This window comes from Hemibagrus wyckioides, linkage group LG07 (assembly GCF_019097595.1).
Source record: "Hemibagrus wyckioides isolate EC202008001 linkage group LG07, SWU_Hwy_1.0, whole genome shotgun sequence".
Lineage (NCBI taxonomy): Eukaryota > Metazoa > Chordata > Actinopteri > Siluriformes > Bagridae > Hemibagrus > Hemibagrus wyckioides.
The window spans coordinates 13,521,493-13,546,623 of record NC_080716.1 but is presented as its reverse complement, the minus strand read 5'-3'; the positions used below and the strand labels follow the sequence as shown (position 1 = coordinate 13,546,623).

At 37.9% G+C, this 25,131-nt stretch overlaps 3 protein-coding genes across 4 annotated transcripts; 1 reads left to right on the top strand and 2 right to left on the bottom strand.

The window, feature by feature from the left end:
- The first annotated feature begins 227 nt into the window (after positions 1-227).
- Positions 228-11,098, top strand: etnppl (ethanolamine-phosphate phospho-lyase). Of its 2 annotated transcripts, XM_058394149.1 has the most exons (13): positions 228-387; positions 824-942; positions 1,192-1,351; positions 2,524-2,598; positions 2,954-3,047; positions 4,115-4,231; positions 4,908-4,990; positions 5,877-6,102; positions 6,261-6,415; positions 7,617-7,706; positions 8,070-8,200; positions 8,300-8,361; positions 8,653-11,098. In XM_058394149.1, the coding sequence occupies exons 1-13, from the start codon at positions 329-331 to the stop codon at positions 8,734-8,736; spliced, it is 1,455 nt and encodes a 484-aa protein (XP_058250132.1). In that variant the 5' UTR covers positions 228-328; the 3' UTR covers positions 8,737-11,098. The 2 variants fall into 2 exon arrangements, with proteins under 2 accessions (XP_058250132.1, XP_058250133.1); XM_058394150.1 differs by lacking the exon at positions 228-387 and having other exon boundaries at positions 864-1,004.
- A 2,657-nt stretch (positions 11,099-13,755) lies between these two features.
- Positions 13,756-17,590, bottom strand: ostc (oligosaccharyltransferase complex subunit). The gene is made up of 4 exons (XM_058394151.1): positions 17,205-17,590; positions 15,370-15,463; positions 15,086-15,283; positions 13,756-14,176 (listed from the first exon to the last, which is right to left on the bottom strand). The coding sequence occupies exons 1-4, from the start codon at positions 17,341-17,343 to the stop codon at positions 14,158-14,160; spliced, it is 450 nt and encodes a 149-aa protein (XP_058250134.1). The 5' UTR covers positions 17,344-17,590; the 3' UTR covers positions 13,756-14,157.
- A 2,874-nt stretch (positions 17,591-20,464) lies between these two features.
- On the bottom strand, positions 20,465-24,429 carry rpl34 (ribosomal protein L34). The gene is made up of 5 exons (XM_058395233.1): positions 24,355-24,429; positions 23,801-23,871; positions 22,759-22,858; positions 21,322-21,425; positions 20,465-20,588 (listed from the first exon to the last, which is right to left on the bottom strand). The coding sequence occupies exons 2-5, from the start codon at positions 23,863-23,865 to the stop codon at positions 20,504-20,506; spliced, it is 354 nt and encodes a 117-aa protein (XP_058251216.1). The 5' UTR covers positions 23,866-23,871; positions 24,355-24,429; the 3' UTR covers positions 20,465-20,503.
- Between the last annotated feature and the right edge of the window lie 702 nt (positions 24,430-25,131).

Here is a 25,131-nt window from a genome sequence, read left to right as displayed (position 1 = left end):
AGTCATTCGGTCTATACGTTACAATCCATAATCCAGTAGGTCATTTGTAGCTCTATTAGCTCATGGATTACACAATAACTGGAAATTATACACAAGATTTCAGTATAAAACAATAAAGTAACGACAGACGCGGTAAAAAGATTCAGCTTTAAAGAAAGAGTGGAGGCTTTTGAATCGTTCGTTCTGGCGAATCGATTCTCTCAATCGAGTCACTATAAGGGGTCGTTCCTCTGTCCTAAGTACTAATGTGCTCGCTCTCTCGCTCTCTCTCTCTCTCGTCCACTCACTGCGAGCTGCTGCTTTCTCCCTCATTCTCCGAGCCGCTGCAATGACAACTGAAATTTTTAATAAGCAGAAAACCATCGATCTGAGAAAGCAACACATTGGGTAAGGAGGAAGCTTTAGTGTGCGTTACTTTTCTGGAGGAAATTATGATGCATCGCTGCAGAGGTTCAGACAGACCCCAAGAGAAAAGCCAATATCCTTATAAAGAACAGTGACTGCTAGTTCTACATAAGGAATGAAAAGCTTTTTTTTTTTTTTACTTTAATATATACTTTTTTATAATTGTTGAAATTATCAATTAACTAATTAACTAATGTCAGTTTTACTGGTTTAAAAGTAGGCTGCATGGTATTGATGTCATTAAAATAAAAATTTCTTCAGTCAACTATATTTTTTATTATTTTTTTGCTATATGTTAATTAATATTATGTTTATATTATTGTTTATTGTTGGGTCGGTTTCAGTATATCACATGTATGTAATAAGTATGTGACAAATAGAGTACCTTTAATCTTGAACCTGAACCTCTTCTATCCAGTCCCTCCTGCAAGGTTTTCTTCAGCCATGACCCCATCAAGATTATGCGAGCCAGGGGTCAGTACATGTACAATGAAAAAGGCGAGCGGTACCTCGATTGCATCAACAACGTCGCCCACGGTACATGCACAAGGCATTGCACTTATTTTGATCTGCTTTGTCATGTTATAGCCATTTTTCAGGTTAGTAATATTAGCAAAGAATGTAAGTTTTTGTGCAAGAACAACTTTATATCAGGAAGAAGATGGGGAATTAAATACTCTATGTGTATTTTTTTTTTTTTTCAATTTCAAAGAAGAGCATTGTCTTATTTTATCAGTGGTGGAAATATCAGCCTGAATTTTTAGGTTCTGTTTTTTAATGCCTTAGTGGGTCACTGTCACCAAGAAGTTGTCCAGGCTGGAGCGAAGCAGATGGAGCTATTGAACACTAACTCACGCTTCCTTCATGACAACCTTGTCCAATATGCACAACGCCTACAGGCCACACTACCTGAACAGCTCTCAGTCTGCTACTTTACAAACTCAGGGTAAGTCTGTCTACCTGCTATAGGAGAAATATCATGATACTGTGTCATGAGAATGCAGCTCTTTAACATGCTGAATATCATCCCCCACGTATGTTCAGGAAGTACAGAGATAGCTTTTCCCAGGAGACAAAAAACAGATCTTGTTTGCTCACTTGTCCTTATGTAACCTGGGAATGTTCTGTGAATATGTTTATTGCGTTGTGTTGTTATAGATCAACGTTCAGAGTACATACATGCACAAGTGCTGTTTTGAATTTGAAAATGACTTTGGCCACAGAAATTCTAAGCATTCAGGCTTCAAGTATCAGCCACTTGCTATAACATATACATGTGCTGGGAGAGATCAAAAGGCCAGACTGTGTTCTTACAAAAATAGACTCTGTGGAACGAGAGACCAAACGAAACGCTGTGCAAGCCAATCACTAGACCTATGTATTAAGGCTCTGAGACAGCTAAACATGATACTGTAAACATATGCAGGTCATACAGTAGACAAGATGACTCTACCCAACAGATCTCAGATGATTTGTATGTTAGTCCCCATCTTGATTCCAGAACCAATACAATTACCACAACCAGTACTGTTATGTATATATATATATATATATATATATATATATATATATATATATATATATATATATATATATATATATATATATATATATCAAGTATCAAGTAAGCACAAACTTAACATTTATTGACATAAACTGTTACTGTCACCCTGATTTACATGAGTTACATTTTAGATGAGTTAAGGCAGTTATAGAGTAGCACAGCTGTGTGTCTAACAGGAGGAAAATACATTACTATAAAAAAAATATTTAGCAATCTGGGTTTTTTATAACTTATTTAAAAGCATGGAAGACTTTCAGATTGGCTAGGAAATTCTTAAGGGCTTTTCACTCCAGAGGAAGCAATCACTTGCTCCCCATACATTCTCAGTAAGAGCAGAGTGAATGATTTTTCATTCTGTCATGTGGAACGCTCTTAAAGCCAATGTTGAATATTCATCTCTGACGACTGGAGGTCTAGCCTTTACAATGAGTAAAGGGTCAAAGTTAAAAGAAGATAAACTCATTTTGTTTTGTTGTACAGAACAGATCAACAGAATGTCTGAATGAAAGACACATTTTTTAATGATATTGACTCTTTTGCTCCTTGACCCTTAGCTCTGAGGCCAATGACCTGGCCTTAAGATTGGCTAGGCAGTACACTGGCCACAAAGACATCATCACGCTGGACAAGTAAGTCAATACTACAGTCCATCTCTGTCTGTTTTTCTCTCTACATACGCAAAGAGTAACCAGGTTCGTAGAAATGCTGAGTTGTCAGCTTACATATTAACTCCACCAAACGCTGTCTGTCTGCTGGTGACCACAGACAAACCTAGTCAGCTATTAGTCATAATGATATATAATAATAGTTTTACGTGTCCAGAAACCTTAAACCTAGGTTTAAGGTTTAGGTTTCTATTTTTTTGTGTGAAGAAATATCACTAGATGATTCTTAGCTACTTGCTTTCAGCTCATTCCACCTTAAAATATTTAAGTTATTGAGTTATTTCATGGGAAGCCCCTGTTCACTGTGCTCTTCCTGCAGTGCCTATCATGGTCATGTGTCATCACTTATTGATATCAGTCCATACAAGTTTCACCAGTTGGGAGAGTGTGAGCAAAACCAACATGTGCACGTGGTGAGTGCTGAAAAACCCCTCAAACCTATTTAAAAACACAAAGTTGCATGTGCGTCCACACCCACATGTATTCAACAAGACACTAAACTCCTCAGTCTCGACTGACTTTTGCTCTTTTCCTTGTATGACTCAATATACCGTGTACTATTATGTTATCATACTAACCACATGTGCTGCTTCATAACTCAGCAGGTGATAAAATCAGCGGGAGATAACCATGGGCGCATGGGAGTTTTTCTCATTCACTGTAACATTATGCTGTATTTCAACACATTCAGTTTGTGTTAACAGAATGAATTAGTGTGAATGAAACTACAAATAGCAACCAGGCTAAACTTAATGCCAGTTTAAGTTTAATGGTAAACAGCTGTCTGGCAAAAGCATTATTATCTTTCTAAATTTATTCTACATGAAAACTTTTCTGAAAAGAAGACCTTCTGTTTTAGGTTATTAATAAAAAAGGGGCTTTCAAAACTGTGATAAAATACACTTTTCTGTTAAATGTTTTATAACATTTATAAACTCTGATTGGAAAAAGCATATTAGATTTTAAGATTTTGTACTAACACGTTAAAGTTGTTCATTTTTGCTTGTTTTCAGTGTTAAATATTTAATTTTGTGCATATAAAAGTTAAATACATTTTCAGTGAACTCACAGGGTATTGTAACAATTTTCAGGCATTTTTTAAGCTGTATATTGTGATGCATAGCATGTATAGCAGAATGGTATTAAAGTATTGTGATATTGTAGTTTTGTTATATCATCCACTAATGATAGACCCTATAATAGACAAGAGTACCCAGATCTAGAAACATTTTGGAATTCAAGAGAAATTGAGAGAAATGAAGTGAAATTTATTCTTCCTTACCACCTTTCTCATTTATATTCCAGTGACTTATTGTAATTTACTTAAATGATATAAAACTATATATTTATTACCCTGTAAAATCACATCTTTGCCTCTTTTATTTTTCCAAAAGAAATGCTCCCTGTCTCAAACTACTGCTTTCGGAAAAAGCTGATGTCTTAAAATTATCTCCCATTTCCATAAAAATTGTTTTATTAGGCTCCAAGTCCAGACATCTACAGAGGAAAATATAGGGAAGATCACGCAGACCCTGCTACTGCTTATGCAGATGACGTTAAAGACATCATAGAAAAAGCTCATGCAAAACGACATAAGGTACGGTCAATAAGATTGCTTAACAAATAGTTAAAAGAGTAGATCTAAATAATACAAAAGAAATATGCGATCATATTCCATAAACTAATAGATTGTGGATTATGTCATTGATTAATTCAAGGTAAATATGGCTTACATAGTCTTTCACATCCTCACACAGACGTTTCCTATGACGTCTCTCCAGTTCCTCATCATCATTTGACTTCATCCTCTTTCCTTTCTCCACCTGTCTCTTTTAAGCCTTCTTTACAGGTTTTACATAGTCTTAAGACCTCACTGATTTTCACATGGTCAGATGTTAATCGACTCTTAAATGATCCTCATTAAGAGTATCCTTAAATGATCCTTAAATGATGGAATGAAGACAGAGGTGAATTGATGGGGCTGTCACATAAAGAGAAAGAAATTGGGTATTTATTCAAGGATTTTTAGAAAACTGCCCTTTGTACATGATCTTTAAAAGTCTTTTTTCCTGCTCACTTTGGTGCACTGCCTTCTGCTTACAGCTACTTCTCCATCTTTTAAAACAAAACAAAACCCAAAAAAAGACGTTGTACTGGCTTTTGGGTTTAGCCAGATGACTCCTGAAAGGAAAAGATGTTAATAGATGGGGTATGCGACCTTTGCACTTGTTGTAGTAGGGGTTTGGGGTCTTACATGGTCTTCCCTTGTGTAGATTGCTGCTTTCATTGCTGAATCACTGCAGAGTTGTGGAGGGCAGGTCATTCCTCCAGTGGGCTACTTCCAGAAAGTGGCACAGTATGTATAAGCAATCAAACAATTAAAGTGTGTCTAATTAGCAAAATATAAAAGTGTATTGCTGACTTGCTTCAGGTTTGAATGGAAATTATATCTCTTTTCTTTTGAATTACTACTCCTGGCTGATCTCTATTCTGTATTATAGTGAGGAAGATTAATAGCTCTTTTGCTGGATATGTTATCATTTTGTCATTTGGCTATTCTAAACTAATAATCTTCTCAACCCATTTGTGTGTGCATAGCAAAGCAAAACCACCCTGAAACACATTTAATATGTTTATACTGAAATATTTGAAGTGTGGTTAGGTGATCCCTGTGCTTATTTCTTTGGTCAGCGCTGTATTTTCATTATTCCTGTAAGAAATTAGCAGTCGTATCCTGACATCTTAGAGGGACCTTGTGAGCTTGGTTATTATGTTTTTTAATAGGAGAGGACATTTCCGTTTTTTTTTTTAGTTTTTTTTTTTATCTTAAACATATCAGATCACAGTCATGTCTCACTGTCAGATCCTAAAAACAGTAGAGAAAGATCGTCTGTTCTCACTCCCTATTTTTCAGAGATGGTGATGTAATATTAATCAGAAATCCAACAAAGAAGTAGTGGAGATAGAAAAATCTTTTAGTTTCCTGAATTCTGAGTCATGACAGACACTCGAGGCCTGGAGAGATTAAAGGAAGAAAATGCTGATGCTTTGGTTTATATGAAGCAACAGCTAATTCCCACTTACACCAGCGTCAGCAAGTAATCGAGCGGTATTGTGGATAATGTAGAAAACTGCTAACCAAAGTGAAAATAGACCAACATGTCCATGAAAGGAATTTAAACTTATAGAGGCAACTCAGATATAACACAGATATGTGTACAACACAATTGTTCTTTCCACAGACACGTGAGAAAGGCTGGGGGCGTCTTCATTGCTGATGAGGTTCAGGTCGGCTTTGGAAGGGTAGGCACTCATTTCTGGGCCTTTCAGCTGCAAGGGGAAGACTTTATACCTGACATTGTTACCATGGGCAAACCGATTGGGAATGGACATCCAGTGTCCTGTGTGGTGACCACCAGAGCCGTGGCTGAAGCCTTCATGTCATCTGGAATGGAGTACTTTAACACAGTGAGAACTAGAGCTACTCTTCACATAGAATCATTTTCACTGCTAGAACAATACTTTAATACAAGAAGATACGACGGTGGTGCTTTTATAACGTTTTTTACCTAATAGATTGAACAATGTTAACCTGACTGAAGAATCTTTCTTTTTGTATGCCTCAGTTTGCAGGAAATCCTGTATCCTGTGCTATTGGACTAGCTGTGTTGGACGTGATTGAGAAGGAGGATCTCCAAGGCAATGCCCTGCGAGTAGGAAGATACCTGATGGACCTACTCGAGAAACTGAAAGAGAGACATCCCTTAGTGGGAGACATCAGGTCTTTTTAAAACGCTTTCTTCTCATGGCTTCTTATCGCTATTATTCACATTTTTCGAATTAGAATTTAGAATATTCTTAATCTGATATCCATCTCCGTAAATAACTACTTTTAGGAAACTTTCAGCAACTTTACCAACATAACTATATGAAATCAATTTTTTCCTAATATCCAATCAAATTGCATGCATTGATACTGTCCAGGACAGAGGTGGCAAACATGCAGCTCTTTTATTGCTCCTATTTATTTATTGTTTATTTTTATTGTTACATTCCAAACTTTTATTGAAGTAATTTTGAAATAAATAGAAATGCATGTAAATGCATTTGCGGAATCCAGTTTAAATTTTTAGATGCATTTTTATTGCTTTCTATATAAGCAATAAAAAAAACTTGCACTTTTTTAATAAAAAAATCTTGCACTAGTCGCCAAGAGCTAGCTTTTTGTCTAACGTGCCATAATGCTACATGGTTGACTTGACCTGGCATCAGGGTAGAGCCAGGGAAATGCACAGAACATTTATATCTGAATGGTAGGACTGTTTTGTTGAAGGAAACCATTCACTGTCACATTTCTCAAAGTCCCTGAACTTTGCAAACACAAGGTAAACATGTTGAAACATCAGTCAGAACAGCAAACTCACCTTTTTCAAAAATTTACCAAACATTCAGCATTATATCAGCTGTCTTGCAACACTGCTCGTCCTAACAAGCCATACAGTGAAGCGGAATTTGTTAGATGTTATGGCACACCACTAAACAGAGAATATCAGACATTAACAAATCATTTGAAACGAATTTAAATTAAGGTCTATGAGACGTACCGAAATCTTAGCATAGCTTTTGAATAAATCTGTTGCATGGATGTTTTGGCATGCAAGATTTAAGATTCAAGAAGCTTTATTGTTATTTCAACCACATATAGCTGACGCAGTACATAGTGAAATGAAACGTTTCTCCAGGACCTGGTGCTACATAAACATACAACATAAAGATCATAAAAACAACACAGAGCTAGGACAATCATCCCAAACAGGTTTGCTACCCTGATCTTGACCTTTAAAAACACAAAAGAATTTCACCTCCAAGCTGAATTAGTTGGAATATGGTTTGTGCATATCAGAAGGTCTCTGTTACGGGCATTGTCACATAGTTTCCATATCAAATGTCAGAGTGAAATATGAAAGCTGTGTGTTTTACAGAGGTTGTGGCCTATTTGTTGGGGCAGAGCTGGTGAAAGATCGACTTAAAAGAACCCCTGCAACAGCTGAAGCTCAGGATGTCATATATAGGTGACAGTTACCTAAACACCCTTAAACAAGTGGTCTTCAATCTTACCTGCAAAGGGATGGTGTAGCTGCAGGCTTCATTCCAACTGAACAGGAGCCACACCTGACTCCACCTGGTTTTAATAGTTCGTCCTTCATTCATTTCATCAAAAGTATTCATTAGGTATAGCACTACAAGCCTGTTTGTTGGAATGAACCTGCAGCCACACTAGCCATTGTCACAAGATTGCTAAGCCCTCATTTAAAAGCTTTATTTCTGTCTTCACCAACTCACCAAAAAACTGCACGAGTTCTGGTATATTCAAAAGACGTATAGTACAGAAATGTCACATCTGAACTGATATAAACATTTTGACCTTCGCACAGACTGAAAGATCAGCGGATTTTACTGAGTGCAGATGGACCACACCGTAATGTCTTGAAGTTTAAACCACCTCTGTGCTTCTCCAGAGAGGATGCCGACTTGGCAGTTGAAAAAATCGACCAGATTCTAACAGGTAACAATGGTAGACAAATATATTTATATATACTTTGTTTTGGTTTTATAGAAAACAACAGTATACTCCTATTTAATGCTTTTATGGTTTTAATTTAAGATCTTGAGAATGCTTTGGGCCTCCCTGTGTCTGATCATCTAAATGCACAAAACAAGCGCAAGGTAAGAGTTGTTTTTTTAAGGAAAACCTTTGGTACACAGTAATCTACTGTTAGCTAATCACAGTTTAGGTTTTATAATTTTATAATTTAATATAAATAATTAGAAAAAATATGATGATGATGATGATAATAATAATAATAATAATAATAATAATAGCAATAATAATAATAGCAACAATAATAATAATCATCATCAATATCATCATCATCATAATCAATTATATAAAAAGTGATAGATTTTATTGTAAACTGGAAGCACTATGAAATTAATTGAAATTACCTTCATTCCCAGGAGCCAGTCGAGGAAAACGGCCATGGTGTTCCTTCTGGTGGTAGCCATCACATCACTAAGACTAACAAAAGACGGAGAACATAAGAAACCTTGCTCTTCTTTTAACATTAGAATTAAATATGTCCAGCATTTTTTTTCCTTTTACCTGACAATGACAGCAGACACAGGAGGCTTTTTTTCCTGACTACACTTGCTAATTAATTTACTGAATCATAATTAGTCATGGCTATAGACAAAAAGTGAACAGTGCGAAGGAGTGATTTCAAAAGAGCTGGAAACAAGAACCCTTTTTCACAGAGAGTAATAGCAAATGGGTATGCCTCGTTAAGAGACTTACAGTAATTAAGGTATATATTTGGAAATAATTAAGATATTCAGGAATAAATCATGAGCAGTGCAATCATTTTCAGAGGAGGAGAGAGCAAAGAAACCCAGAACGGGACACAAAACATTACTAGAGCTATTAAGTGGCTATGCCGGAAAACCTTTCATGAGTTCTTGAAAGAGTCTTTAAGTGTGTTAATTTATGAATATCGTCATGCATGTCACAGCTACAGCTGTAACATTATACAATGCTGCGATTATTCCATAAAAATGTTATTCACTGTTGGTGCATTTCAATCAGCTCCCTAGCTCCCTAGGTCATGAATTAATATATCATGTACACACTGGAAAGTCCCGGGCTCAATGCATAAGGGGACATGATTTCCGGCCATATGACTACACTATGGTGTTGTGAAACGTCACCACTGCCATTTATAAACAACAGGCAGAACTGATATCTTTGACATAATTTTTTGATGTTGTTTTAAGTTTGAAAAATTATCTGTCATGGTACAGATAGGATTGTAAGCTAGCTAGAGGATTTCTTTTAAATCACAAAGCACTTAAAAGTCATTAGACTTTAACAAATCGTGTACAGAACACCAACTAAAGTTAACAATCTCTAACGTAAAAATTATTTAAGTACTACAACACAGATAAGAAGCTACTTAGATTATTTAAAGATGTCAGCTGAGAGGCTTCAGAAAATATCCCATAATTTCTGGTAAGGGAACAAAGTGAGCATCGATACTCTGTTGTTGTTGTTTTTTGCGGTGCTTTATGGGATTTTTTAGGGAATGAACATTCCAGTGCACTGGAAGGATTTTGCAATTGAGACAGCCCTTAAAATGGCCAACTCTCTAATCAGTGCCCTAACCTACTGAACTAAGAAGCTGATTGAGATGCACCTGATATTTGGAGTTTGGATAGCCATCTTTTTTTTTATCATCTATTAATTATACGTTAACATTACACAAGAAACCTCTGGCTCACAATATTCTGACGTTAATTTCCATGTTTTAGTGGATATATAATGTACCTCATGCTCTAAAAGTGAAGGTGGTGTTATTTTATATATAATTGCTCACAATTTTTCTTTGTTATCGAGGAATAAACATGGTGCTAACTATTTATAGTATTTAATGATGCCATAGTCTAAACCAGGTTGAATTTAGAGGGTTTTTAATTATATACAGTATTCTAAGTTCAAGAATATTTTTAGCCACTATTATACTATAAACTATTATACAACTTTGAGGTAAAGATACTTCAGATGCTTACGTCAGCATCAGGCAGTAATGAAGGATTTTGTTTTAAGGTTCAAAGTTTTTGTTGTTCATTTCAACAACATTTTTTTTTCTGTTGGAAAAAGTGCTAAATGCAACCTAAGCAAATGTGCAAAGTTCACATTGTTCTTTTACATGCAAACATTACACTGATGTATTAGGCAAGTGCGTGCTCCTCCGCATGCACTCACTGAACGCAGCCGCTGGTGCGTGAGCTGTTGACACGAACACACACTGAAGGGGAGTGCACTCAGCCACTTTCAGCATGACCTCATATGATCAGAACAGCTTGTGAAACACTGGCCTGTCCAGCTGTAATGGAGTGGAACAGACCTTAAATGTCCTGTATGAAGGCCAGTCACTGAAAAACAGGTTGACTTGAAACTCAGCACTTGATTATCGCAAAATAAAAGTAAAAATATTTTTGATTGTTATTCTAATTCTGTGCAAGATAAAAAAAAAAAAAAACGTGGTATGACCAATGTTGTGTGGTGTGTGTGTGTTATTTTATAATGTGATTAAGAAAGAAATATCCTGAATATCGGCAAATGTATCTAATATTTCTCATTAAGAGATTATTATTTGAGAAATAAAGGAGTAGACTTATTTGTAGTCATTGTGAATAATCAGTCAGTTACTAGTCAAAAGTAAAACTATCTGCAATCATCTTCTATGAGTGCCTGATGCCAGCAACACACACAATTTAAAGAGTTTATACTATTGCTATGCTCTTCATTGTATTATATGTCAGTGCACTGTTGTTGAGAGCACCCACAGTTTCGTTGTACTCCTTATGTGCAATGACAATAAAGTCAAGTCAAGTCAAGTCAAGTCAAGTCAAGTCAAGTCAAGTCAAGTCAAGTCACGTCTATTCGTGTCGTGTCGCGTCGTGTATATGCTGGGGACACAGTGGCTTAGTGGTTAGTGCATTTGCCTCATACCGCCAAGGTTGTGTGTTCGATTCCCTCCTTCACCCTGCACACACAGTTTGCATGTTCTCCTTGAGCTTTCAGAGTTTTCTCCAACAAGCCAATGATTGTAGGCTGATTACCATCTGTAGATTGTGCGTGGGTCTGTGTGAACATCCTCTCTAGGGTGTCCCCTGTCCTGTGCCTAGAGTCCCCTGGGATAGGCTACAGGTTCCCCGCTGTGTCATACAATTCGTATATATAAAATAAATGAATGAATAATGGTGTATGTGTCTAGAACAGTTCTCAACCGCAGCTCCGGTAATGCTAAATGTCTCCCTCTAGTGTTTGAGATAAGTGCAGCATTTTATATGTCAACATGGTACGTGTCAAGAAATGTCAAATGTACGAAATGTGTTTTTAAAAGCCAAGCAAATGAGAAATTAACATCCTGCATCCTGTTCTAGTTCACATAATGGCTCTCATTCTGTATTTGAACATGTTCAACCAATGATATTCAACATCGTTGTGTCCTATGTATATAATGAAACATCAATATTTATCAGACAATATATACAGATCAGCCATAACATTATGACCACCTGCCTAATATTGTGTTGGTCCCACTTTTGCTGCCAAAACAGTCCTGACCCGTCAAGGCATGGACTCCACTAAATTTCTGAAGGTGTGCTGTGTTATCTGGCACCAAGGTTTTAGCAGCAGATCCTTTAAGTCCTGTAAGTTGCAAGGTGGGGCCTCCATGGATCAGACTTGTTTGTCACAAACATCCCACAGACACATGATTGCATTGAGATCTGGGGAATTTTAAGGCCATGTCAACATCTGGTCTGCAACAATACTTAGGTAGGTGGTATGTGTTAAAGTAAAATCCTCATGGATGGCAGGACCCAAGGTTTCCCAGCAGAACATTGGCCAAAGCCAATTGCTCCAGTTCTGATGCTCACATGCCCACTGTTGGTGCTTTCAGCGGTGCATGGGGTCAGCATGGACACTCTGACTGGTCTGTGGCTGTGCAGCCCCACAGGCATCAATGAGCCTTGGTCACCCATGACCCTGTTGCCGGTTCACCACTGTTCCTTCCATGGACCACTTTTGATCGATACTGACCACTGCAGACCGGGAACACCCCACAAGAGCTACAGTTTTGGAGATGTTCTGATCCAGTCGCCTAGCCATCAAAATCTGGTCCTTGTCAAACTCGCTCAAATCCTTACACTTGCCCATTTTTCCTGCTTCTATCATCAACTTTGAGGACAAAATGTTCACTTGCTGTCTAATATATCCCACCCACTAACAGGTGCCATGATGAGGAGATAATCAGTGTTATTCACTTCACCTGTCACTGCTCATAATGTTATGCCTGATCGGTGCAAATTCACTCACTCACAAAGTCATTCATCTACTTTCAGTACTGTGATCAGGATCATGGTGACTCTTTTCCAAGAACTTCAAGAAGAAACTCCTTTTCCAAGAGGTTTATGATTCAATCTAGACAGAACACCAGTCTACACTTTTTATTTATCTTAATACCACTACTGGCATGTAATGGGAGATACAGAGTAACCCTAGATCTGGATCAAACCTGGTGCCCTTTTGCAAAGCAACCTTCTGTACCTCCACACTGCTGGAACAAAAAGCAATTATAGCAGTATTTTATTTGGGTGAGGCAGCACCACTAGCAAGGACTAGCCCCCCCCACCCCAGCATCATCATCATCATCAGTAATAATTTTAAACTATCAGATGCCAAATTGAAGCAAACAAAAAACAGCTCTATTTATATAATCAGCTTCAGTGAAATTCATTTCAAGCAAATGACATCAAATTACTAATAGTATTTAAATTAGACTGTCTTATGCACAGAAGATTAAAATACAAAACTACATGAGGTCCAACTACTATGTTGCTGAATCAGATTAATTAAATCAGCACTAATTTTGACATCATATGACGATTGTGCTGAATCAGAAAAAGAAGCTTGGAAATCTTTGTAGCCCACAAAAGATGCACTTCTGTCCATATATTAAAGTAAAAGCTCAAAAGTGTGTACCTTAAACCCCAGATATGGGAAGGCGGGAACATGGGTCCATGTGGAAGTCTTCAAATTAAAAGAAAGAATGTGCTTTTGTGTTCACAAATTTTCCTTTGCTAATCTCAGCCAAGATTATGTTAGTCATATTAGTTGTCCTTTGGCTGCTCCCTGTTTGGGGTCACCACAGCAGATCATCTGATCCACATATTTGATTTTGGCACAGGTTTTTACGCCGAATGCCCTTCCTGACGCAACCCTCTCATTTTATCTGGGCTTCAGCTCGGCACTGAGAGTTAACACTACAGTGACTAAGTTGGTTTCCTGCCTGGCCGTGGTGGTGAGTAAATGTAATAATCTACATGGCCAACAATTGACATGAGATATCAGAAACTTTTTACTTGAGTGCATTCTTAAAATGAGTTGTAAAGTTTCATTACTACAAAGTCATGCTCAGTTCATATTTGGGCTCAAAGACCTTGAATGTGCAAATGTGTAATATATGGAGATATATATATATAAAAGAATCAACATCATTGGAGTTGTATAAAGAGCTTTTATTTTAACTTTATTTAGAAAAACCCACCCCACACAGGCCAGATTTAAACCCTTTTCTAGCTTTCTACAACACTTGCACATAACTGACTCCGTATGTAAACCAATTTTGATTACTTAGCAGTGTTTCCTTCCAGATCAAGATGTGCACATTTTACACAAAATATAATGAAGATTAACCCTGCAACCTTAAACCCTTAGGCATAGGGACAAGACACACTTTTCCATTTCTCTCTCTCTCTCTCTCACACACACACACACACACACACACACACATACACACAAAATAAACACACTGATCCGGAAGGGTCATTTTCTGTGAATATGGAGTCATCCTTCTGTCTCTGCCTGTGGTGTCTGCCTCAAAAAGGCCTTGTGCAGATTTAACCCATGAGATAACCACTGCAAATGAGAAATCAAACACAGTTATAAATGTGTTATGCTTGTGTTACACAATTAAAATACATTCTGATTGGTTCATTAGAAAACAACATCCATGATTTTTGATTTTTTAATGCCATGTTAGCTTCAATGGCTATATTATGGCAAAAGTCTTATGAATAAAATTTCTGCCTTATAGGGAAGTGCAGTGGAGTAGAATGTGTTTTATTGATGTAGGTGTTTTGCAGGCTTGACATAGTGGTGGTTCTTCCCCTTTAGCAGGTGGCCATGAGTGAGTCTCTTGTGGCCAGTGCGGCACCTTGTGTATACTGTTTGGTCAAGTCTACTTGAAAAGTGAGGGATTGGTCTCCTGTGGATAGTAGGGTTAATTTCGTGTAATTTGTTGTAGGGGTAGTTGTACATCCATGATATTCACAACACTATTTTCCTAAGCCATAAACAGCATGTCAGATTAAACCGAGCATATATGAGCTATTTTTGTAATGTATTTTTGTAGTGTATTGTGAACACTTTCTCTGGCTAAGAGGATTCACAATGACTGGTCAAAACAAACAGCGCTTATCTGTACAGTGCTTATCTGTAGACAACAGGATCAAAGTAGTCAGCTTGAAGATGCATAAATACTGATCTATCACAATTTAATTTTCAGTCAAGTTCACCACTGAACAGTTATTTAATCCTATGTAGTCCAGGTTCGATGAAAACAGTAATATCCAGGTTACTAATGCAAACTTTTTCAAGTAATCAAAAGATATAAGCCAAAAGTAGCCTCCTATCCAAAATAATACTGCATTTGTACATAAACCTCATTCTTAATAAGAAACATTTCCTAATTTCATTTAATGTGTTCTGTAAACCAAGACTGAATGAATCGAATCAAATGGGTAGAAGATTAAAGTTTGGACTTACGGCAGCTTCATCCTCATGAACACTCGGGCCATGAAGAAGCTCAGCAGTACACTCACAAAGCCAATGAAGAGTAGCAGGAAGCGGTTAAGTTTAGGAATATTTGGGGCATTGGAGCGGTCCAGAATGATGAAGCCGAGACCACCCATAGTGAAGAGGAAACTGGATGCCAGACCCTCCATAATATACTGCCCGTTCACCCTGAGACACACACACACACATGTAAAACTCTTACACATATTTGCAACAGAAAATTAGGGACCATTATTAAGCCTCATAAAACTCACCTGTAAGCCAAAAATGCCACAGGTCTCTGGTGACCGTGTTCATCAGTCATTGAACCCACACTGGGTGGCTCAACAATAACATCATAGATTATACCTGAAAGCAAAATAAAAAAATATATATTTTTGTAAAAGATATTTTATTTGCTACATGATGCCACAGTGGGTAGTGTTTCTATCTCACAGCTGCAGGGCTTCTGTTCAATTCTGAACACTGGGTACTGACTCTGTATTCACATGGGTTTATTCTGGGTTCGCCAGGAGAAAAAAACAACAGGTGGACTAATTACAGTAAATTGCTCATAGGTGTTAATTGGGCAATCTGTGTGTGTGAGGGCACAAGTTAAGAGTGTAAGAGTGTGTGTGAGTGTGTGTTAGACTGACGTCATATCCAGTGTGTATCCAGCCTCATGACCAGGAACAGGCTCCAGGTCCAGAGTGACTAACCAGGATAAAGCTCTTACTGATGATGACTGAATGTTTTATTCCTTTTCCTTCTTTAAATGTTCTGATGATTATTTTCATTATCCACCTTCTTTTAATGACAATAAAGCTTCTTGAACTTGAACTTAATGACCTGTGATCTATCTTTGTGTCTTTGGATTCAAGCAAACTGTATTATTATTATTATTATTATCAGTAATGCAAAACACATAGTACACTATTGAATTCAGATGTTGTTTTTCCGGGTTTGGCTTGGCCTCTTAGTTCCAGTGAAAGGAACTCAATGCTTCAGCATACCAAGACATTTTGGACAATTTCATGCTCCCAACTTTGGGGATGACCTCTTCCTGTTCCGACATGACTGCACCCAGTGCACAAAAGCAAGGGCCATAAAGACATGGATGAGCGAGTTTGGTGTGGAGGAACTTCACTGGCCTGCACAGAGTCCTGACCTCAACCTGATAGAACACCTTTGGGATGAATTAGATTGGAGACTTTGAGCCAGACCTTCTCATCCAACATCAGTGCCAGACCTCACAAATGTGCTTCTAGAGGAATGGTCAAAAATTCCCATAAACACGCTCCTAAACCTTGTGGAAAGCTTTCCCATTCATGCGCCTGTAAAGGCAGATGTCCCAGTTTTGGCCTGGCTCACAGTCTCCACTCTAATTCATCCCAAAGGTGTTCTATCAGGTTGAGGTCAGGACTCTGTGCAGTTCCTGCACACCAAATGATCACTCATCCATGTCTTTATGGACCTTGCTTGGTGCACTGGTGTGCAGTCATGTTGGAACAGGAAGGGGTCATCCCCAAACTGTTCCCACAAAGTAGGGAGCAGGATATTGTCCAAAATGTCTTGGTATGCTGAAGCATTAAGAGTTTCTTTCACCGGAACTAAGGGGTCAAGAGCCCAACCCATTATTTCAATGTTCTGGAGGGGTGTCCCAAAACCTTTGGCAATATAGCGTATGTATTACACATAACAATATCCTCAAGCTAGCTGTACGTAGCTGATGTTAATGATAGCTAATTCTAAATGTCGAGGGATAAATAATCGTATACGTATACTACACCTGAGGGGCATTTAGTTGCCTTTGTTTTTCAGTTCATATGCTAATTTGCTTTAACGTCTAGATACCTCATAACATTATATTCCAGCCTTCAGTTCAGCTCAATGAGAGACGTGAAGAGAAAAAGCTAACTACAGCTTAGCTAGTTGCTTTAAACGTGAATAAAACGTCGGTGCAAAATGTTCGCAATCACCTAAATGCTTATAACGAAATTATTACATATTAATATTATAAAGAGAGTAGTAGAAGTGATCTGTAGAGTATTTCCACAGAGACTATGACAGAGACACACACAGGAGGCTAACACAAGTTTAATAGACTCACCCCCCGTGATGAGAAAGTAGGACACAATCACCACAGCATACACGGTCATAGCAGAGGGCATGTGCAGCCAGGACGGCTTTTTCAGCTTGATATTTGGACATTCTAACACAGCAAACGGCAAACCGATTAAAGTTTCCATAATTCGTGGTCCTTTTTCACACTCCTGACCGGTCAGTGCAGCGCCGTAAGAGCGACGTGTACAGGAAGTAGCTCGAACACACAGGCTGGAGCATACACAGCTAACCGCCACAATAAAGGACTCCCTTCAGAAAATAACGCGATTATTTTATACACTGGATTACCCGATTACATTTACAAATTTACATTTAAATCATTTCTGTCCTCACGAGATTTTCCAAACACCGCCCGAAACCTACAGTACCGTCACATAATGTCAAAATAATAGCACGTCATCTGTGCAGCTCTGCTTAGAAACATCTGGCTGTGGTCCATTCTGTAGTGTTCATGACTATGCCCTAATCCCTCAGAAGGGAACATTCATTCTCTTAACCATCTCTGTACAGTGCTGCTACTATTGTATCAAGATTCCGGGTACACTATATTGCCATTCAGCATACCAAGACATTTTGGACAATTTCATGCTCCTAACATTCTGGGAACAGTTTGGGGATGAGCCCTTCCTGTTCCAATATGACTGTACACCAGTGCACAAAGCAAGGTCCATAAAGACATGGATGTGTGAGTTTGGTGTGGAGGAACTTGACTGGCCTGCACAGAGTTCTGACCTCAACCTGATAGAACACCTTTGGGATGAATTGAAGTGGAAACTGCGAGCCAGGTCTTCTCGTCCAACATCAGTGCCTGACCTCACAAATGCGCTTCTAGAGGACTGGTCAAAAATTCCCATAAACACACTCCTTAACCTTGTGGGAAGCCTTCCCAGAAGCGTTGAAGATGTTATAGCTGCAAAGGGCGGGACAACTCCATATTACATTCATGTGCATGTAAAGGCAGATGTCCCAGTTTTGGCCTGGCTCAGTCTCCATTCTAATTCATCCCAAAGGTGTTCTATCAGGTTTAGGTCAGGACTTTATGCAGGCCAGTCAAGTTCCTCCACACCAAACTTATACATCCATGTCTTTATGGACCTTGCTTTGTGCACTGGTGTACAGTCATGTTGGAACAGGAAGGGGTCATCCCCAAACTGTTCCCAGAATGTTAGGAGCATGAAATTGTCCAAAATGTTTTGGTATGCTGAAGCATTAAGAGTTCCATTCACTGGAACTAAAAAGTCAAGCCCAACCCCTGAAAATCAACACCTGAATTCAATGATTTGTAGGGGTGTCCCAAAACTGGCAAATATAGTATATGCTTATTCCTAATAAAACAGGGACACACTTGTTTATAATAATAACAATAATAATAAAAGTATATTTTCCTCACATCTCTAGGATTGAGGGTTTGTTCCCACCTCCGCCCTGTTTCCCCTGCTTCGGGAGCAGTTTCCTTCCCCAGTTCAAATACATGTGTTTTAGGCTGACTAATATCACTTAAATGTCTGAAGTATGGGTGTGATTGTGCTCTATGATAGGCTGGCACCACATCTAGGGTGTCCTCCACCTTGTGCCCTGAGTCCCCTTGAAAAGGTTCCAGGTTCTTGTGACCCTGTGTCCCTGGATGAGCAGTACAGAAATGGATGGATGGATGGATGGATGGATGGAAAATAATAACTTCCTTTTTAACATATAACTAGAAACTGCATTACAGCATTAGAGATGATGTAACAGATGCAGTGGTATAAATGATATACTTCTTGTAAAATATCAAGTACTGTATCATTTTACCTCAGAATGCCATTTTTAAAAACAATTCTAATACATAGCTGAGCTGCATTCAACAACTCCTTTTGATTAATCAAATATTTTATATGATGATCTATCTTCCATAACTGTGAAGTAAATTTTTATATAAAGCAGGGGTGTCCAATCCTATCCTCAAAGGGCCTGCGTGGTTGCAAGTTTTCATTACATCCAAGCAGAAGCCACACCTGAGCCTATAGGAAGCCAAGATCAGTTGATGAAACTAGGGGAATGTGGTGTGGCTCTTGCTTGATTGGAATGAAAACCTGCACCCACACCAGCTCTTTAGGGATAAGATTGGACATCCCTGATGTAAAGGATGGCAGGGTGGCAGAGGGAAGCAATCCTGAGCTGAAGTAATCATCTGTGCAGAGTCTGACTGCATGTTATGTTCTCCCTGTGCCTGTGTATTTCCTCCTAGTTCTCCGATTTTCTTCCACTTCCCAAAAACAAGCCAGAATAAACTGTCCCTATGACTTAGTGTGTAAAATTGTTTGTGCACAGAGTGCCCTGATCAAAATAAAGCAGTTATACACTGCAAGTGAGTTTATGTAAATGGGTTTGAAAACCCAAAAGCAACCTCTGGTTTGAATATCTGAGGCCTTTGTAAATGAAAATATTATAAAATGATCCCCAAAAACATAAAGAGAACTAAAAGCTAGCATTACAAAAATGTTTGTTTGCTGGAAATACTATTCACTTAGTTCAATCAGGTAAAAACAAACATCAAGCACAGACTGGTAACTTCGTTCAGCTTTTTTTTCACTTTAGTTAGTTTACTATCAGTAATTCACTGTTTGTAACATTTCTTGTAGTCTTTGATCCTTATTTACAGTTCAACACATTATTTGCTGCCACAAATGTATTTTATTCAGCACATCCAGAGAGCAAAATGCCCACTAAAATAAACTGCTTTTCAGTGCTCGTTACTAATGATCCTATCTAGAGCAGTGATGGGACTGGATAAGCATCACCACTTGATTCAGCAAAACAGTTTAAGTTAGTTAAGTGACTGTAATCCACAACTTTATTGCCTACCATAATGGACATATATATGGAATTCATCTAGGTTAACCTGCTTTTTTTCTTTTTTTAAAAAACACCAACAGCCTTTAACAAATGCTCTTACAGAACTGCTTTGGAGTATCAACACACCCACAGCAGATAAAATAATTTCTACGTTTGCTTTTCAGCCATTACTTTCATCATTCATTTGTGTACACTCAATTTTGTGGGCATCACTGCATGCATATGAGCCACGTCAGGAACACGGATTTCCCAGCGATCAACAAACAGGCAAATATAGTGAAATTAGCTTTATCAATTAAAAAAAAAAATTAGAAGTTTGGATTGGCTTATAAAAACACTGAAAGACTGTTACAGGCCCAAAGATGTGTTAAATCATTCAAAAATATATATAAAGCATAACAGGACACGAAGTGTGATCCAACACGTTTATTTTAAAGTACAAACACTCATTTACTTTGTTTTCTGACTCTGTGCCTGTGCCTTCAGTACTTTGACAACGATCTTCTGCTCCTCAATAAGGAAAGCACGCTTGATCCTGGAAGAGGCAAAAAAAAAAAAGAAAAGAAAAAAAATGGGGCAATTAGTGCAAATGCACTACAGATAAAATATCCAAAACAAACCATATAGGAAATGTCCATAGTGTTTTTACATTTAATCATCAAAAAACAATCAAAGCAGCATATCCTGTATGTGCAAAATGGACAATGCCTACTTATTACAGCACTACAGTGTAATTGTACTGGAAGGTTAGTGATCAGGGGAGCTAGAATATACACCCACACTCATTTGATTAATGTTATGGTGAATCTAAATCATACTTGCATTCTAATACTGCTCAACAAAAAGCAGGCAGCCAGGCCAAACATTCCCATCTTGCATGAAATTCAGCAACATCAGTGGCCTTTCTAATAGCAAATAATCTAAATTCTCTAAATTTTCTAGAAATATAAAAACTAGCAAGACTAAACTCCAATTTACACAGGACACCTCTGAAGTGATTTTTGCTGCAATTTTCCATTCATTGTAATAAGCATTTCAATCCCTGCCAGCAACAGAGATGCATGTCGTGCTGTGTTTTTGCTCCCATTGTCTTCTCGAACCCAAGCAACTGCACTGATATCCATGTTATACAGAGGTTCTAAGCTGACATTATACTATAATACACTGTGCAAAGCTATGACTGCAATCTATAATTGCATTAAAACACATTTGTATAGTTGTGATAATCACCCAATACACTCATACACAACATCTGCTGAACATCTTACCTGTCACGCACACATTTGGCGCACATGGAACCACCATAGGCCCTGCTGACATGCTTCTTGGTCTTTGAGAGCCTCATAAGAACCTGAGGTCTCACTGCACGGATCTGTTCAAAACAAACAACTGAACACTTACAACTGTGACCACAATTAGCATTTACATTTAATTATTCTTTATCAAATATGACACCAAGAAGAGTAACAGGACCACAAAACAAAAATTCGTTCCTATCAGGGTGAACGAAAGCCAATTATAGGGGAGAATATTTTGAAGCCGAACACTACGACATTCATTACGCCATCATTTCAAACCTGATCAAGCAACAAATAATTGCATCAAGGTAGTTCAGTGCCCTTGGAAGTGTAAATGACTGGATTACTTACAACCATGCTGAACCAGCTGGGTGCAAATTAATATTGTGATTGGGCTGTCAAAAAATGCCACTGTTTACAGAAAAGGAAAATAAATCCCAAACCTAACTTACTAAGTTTAAGATAAATTGACAAAATTAAGGTATTGCCACCTTGTGATGTTTGTTAAAGTGGATTTTCTGTTCTTGTATGTTACTGCCAACATTCACCCAGCCTACTTTGTAATGGTTAATTACATGAAATGCAATTTCAGAGGATTTTGACAGCATGGACACCCACACTGCTTTAATATTTTCATCATATATATATATATATATATATATATATATATATATATATATATATATATATATATATATATATATATATATATATATAAGCAAAAATTAAGGAAAATAATTTAGTATGCCAAGGGCCTTTACTTAGAAGGGCCAAATCCTACTAAACTTTCAAATTTGGTAAGTTTCTAAAAGTGCCTGGTTCTCAGGGTGGGGTTTGTGAAGCCTAGACACAAGGTCCACAATTTCTAAACGGTTACAGTTGTCACAAAGTGCCATTATTCTTATCTTATGGGTTTAACCCACCTTAATAATTCCACAAGAGGGGTCTCTATAAATAATGTTATTTGATTCCATTAGTCCAAGTCTACTGGAGCATCAGATCCCAAAAGTTCACAAATATGCTGTCTCCAATAAACTGCCACATTTTATTGCACATTATTAAACGCTTGGTCAGTTACTTAGCTTTATAAAAATCCATATTAATAACAGCGATCTGGATTTCTTTAAACAGTTATAGGTGTCCTTGATTGCTATATTTTGAATAAGAACCCCATCTTAAACTACACACATATTGGTCTACTGGACTTGCTTCTCCATGTGCAGGGTCTTGTGGCTCTATAAAGCATGATCAAGCTTTTGGAAAAAGGTGACCGCAATACTGCACTATGATTAGTTCATACACCTCAGACAAACTCTGCTTGTTAGTTATATCCTTTAATGACGACATTAAAGGCACCACAGCCTGAGTGCTGAGGAGCAAATGCGCTGGATATAAAGCAATACTTACACCACGCAGTCTACCGGGGCAGATTCCACATGCTGACTTGGGAGCCTTGCCGGTCTTCTTGGTGTAGAGATACACAATCCGGTTACCAGGAGTCCGGGATCTGGCGGCAAAACAAATGATTGTTAATCAAATTCTGTATCACTGCAGCAGAACCAACATGTGCACACTACAGGACAAAGTGGTGTGATGCTGTCACCACCGTAACATAGATTACTTTCCTATGACATCCTAATTTGTTTTCTTCTGCTTGTACTAGTGTTTTGCCAACAATTACTTTTGATTAATTGATTAATCAACACTGAACTGAAACATACACCGATCAGGCATAACATTATGAGCAGGTGAAGTGAATAACACTGATGATCTCCTCATCATGGCACCTGTTAGTGGGTGGGATATATTAGGCAGCAAGTGAACATTTTGTCCTCAAAGTTGACGTGTTAGAAGCAGGAAAAATGGACAAGCGTAAGGATTTGAGCGAGTTTGACAAGGGCCAAATTGTGATGGCTAGATCACTGGATCAGAGCATCTCCAAAACTGCAGCTCTTGTGGGGTGTTCCCGGTCTGCAGTGGTCAGTATCTATCAAAAGTGGTCCAAGGAAGGAACAGTGGTGAACAGGTGACAGGGTCATGGACGACCAAGGCTCACTGATGCACATGGGGAGTGAAGGCTGGCCCGTCTGATCCGATTCAACAGACGAGCTACTGTTGCTCAAATTGCTAAAAACGTTAACACTGGTTCTGATAGAAAGGTGCATGACGGGTCAGGGCTGTTTTGGTAGCAAAAGACAATATTAGGCAAGTGGTCAATGTTATGCCTGATTTGTGTAAAGCCCAATTAACTACTCAACCCTATTCAGTGGAGAAGTACTGCTTTCAGAAACGTGTACTGTGTTCTCTATATTTCATCAATCAGACCTGATATGATTACATTACTCGGTTGAGGTCCAGATTTAGGATCTAGGTAATGACCGCTTCCAGTGCTGTTAGATTAGTGTAAATGCATGGAGAAGAGTGAGAAGAGAAAATGAGCCTCACTCACAGTCTGGTCTTGTTGGAGGTGGTGTTGTAGGACAGCCTACGGCGGTAAGTCAGACGCTGAACCATCTTGACCTGGAGAATAAAAGACACATTTATTAAAAAATGTCTTGTTGAGAAACAACGTTGAAGTTACACATTTCAGCTGAAACGGCGTTTCTAAATAGCCGCATATGATGAGACCGAGTTCCGCTAAACTTCTGCTGATCATCATACTTTACTTTCAGCATCTTATTCTAACCCACACAATCACCGTGTAGTTTCATATAACTTACAAACTTATATTTAACTACATAAAGACAGCGAGTCTATGTCTATACCGCAAGGGCCTTGGGTTACACCGGTTTTAGCCGACTAGCTCACATTTCCACTAGCGCTCAAGAAGAGCAAATAAAAAGCTGCTTGACCTGAAAACCAAAGCAATATCATAAAGGTTTACTTCTTTACACCTTAAATAACACATATACACCAACACTATTTGCATTCGAAGCTCTAAACCCGAAGATTACAAGCGATAAGATTTTCGTTTCTTTCCCGAAAAAACGCAATCCGCCATACCTGGTATCACCGAAACGGAAGAGGAAGGCTGAGAGACAGGGTGAAAGTTGAAAACCCCTCGACAACCGGAAATGGTCCGTTTTTTGCGGTAGTCAACTTAAAAGTCTGTGTAAAATAAATTAAAAAACAAAAAATGGTCATCAAGTACTGTGTATATTACCAGGTTTCTCGAAAATGTTTTGACGCAAAGTTATTTTGAAATAAATATAAGCGTGTGCAACTCTGAACAGTTCCTTTGAAAAAAATTTTATTTAGAAATCACAAAAGTTAACAGTCTTACCTTAACAGTCCCTTGATTTGATTTTTGGTTTTATTCAAACCTCAGTAACTCAAAAACATAATATATTAACTGACAATCATCTTTAGTGTTAGTGGAAAGTTCAGGAATAACTAGTGGTTAAAGGTATATGTCTCAAATATACAATCATTTGATATATATATACATTTACAAATATATAAATTGTGATTTATATGCTTTATTTATACGCTTCTTATATATCGTGTAGTTTTTGTTCTTAGCATTGCACTAGTAACTTCTGGTCAGTTATCACATTACCCTGTGTATACTGACTACATGTAAGATATACAGTGTGCAATCTACAGCCTGTCTTTGTGTTACTGTCTCTATTGTTGCTGGATATCTGGAATTTCAATAAGTATCTGTCTATCTATCTATCTATCTATCTATCTATCTATCTATCTATCTATCTATCTATCTATCTATCTATCTATCTATCTATCCGACCTTACTATACACATTTAAATAATGCTGACGAA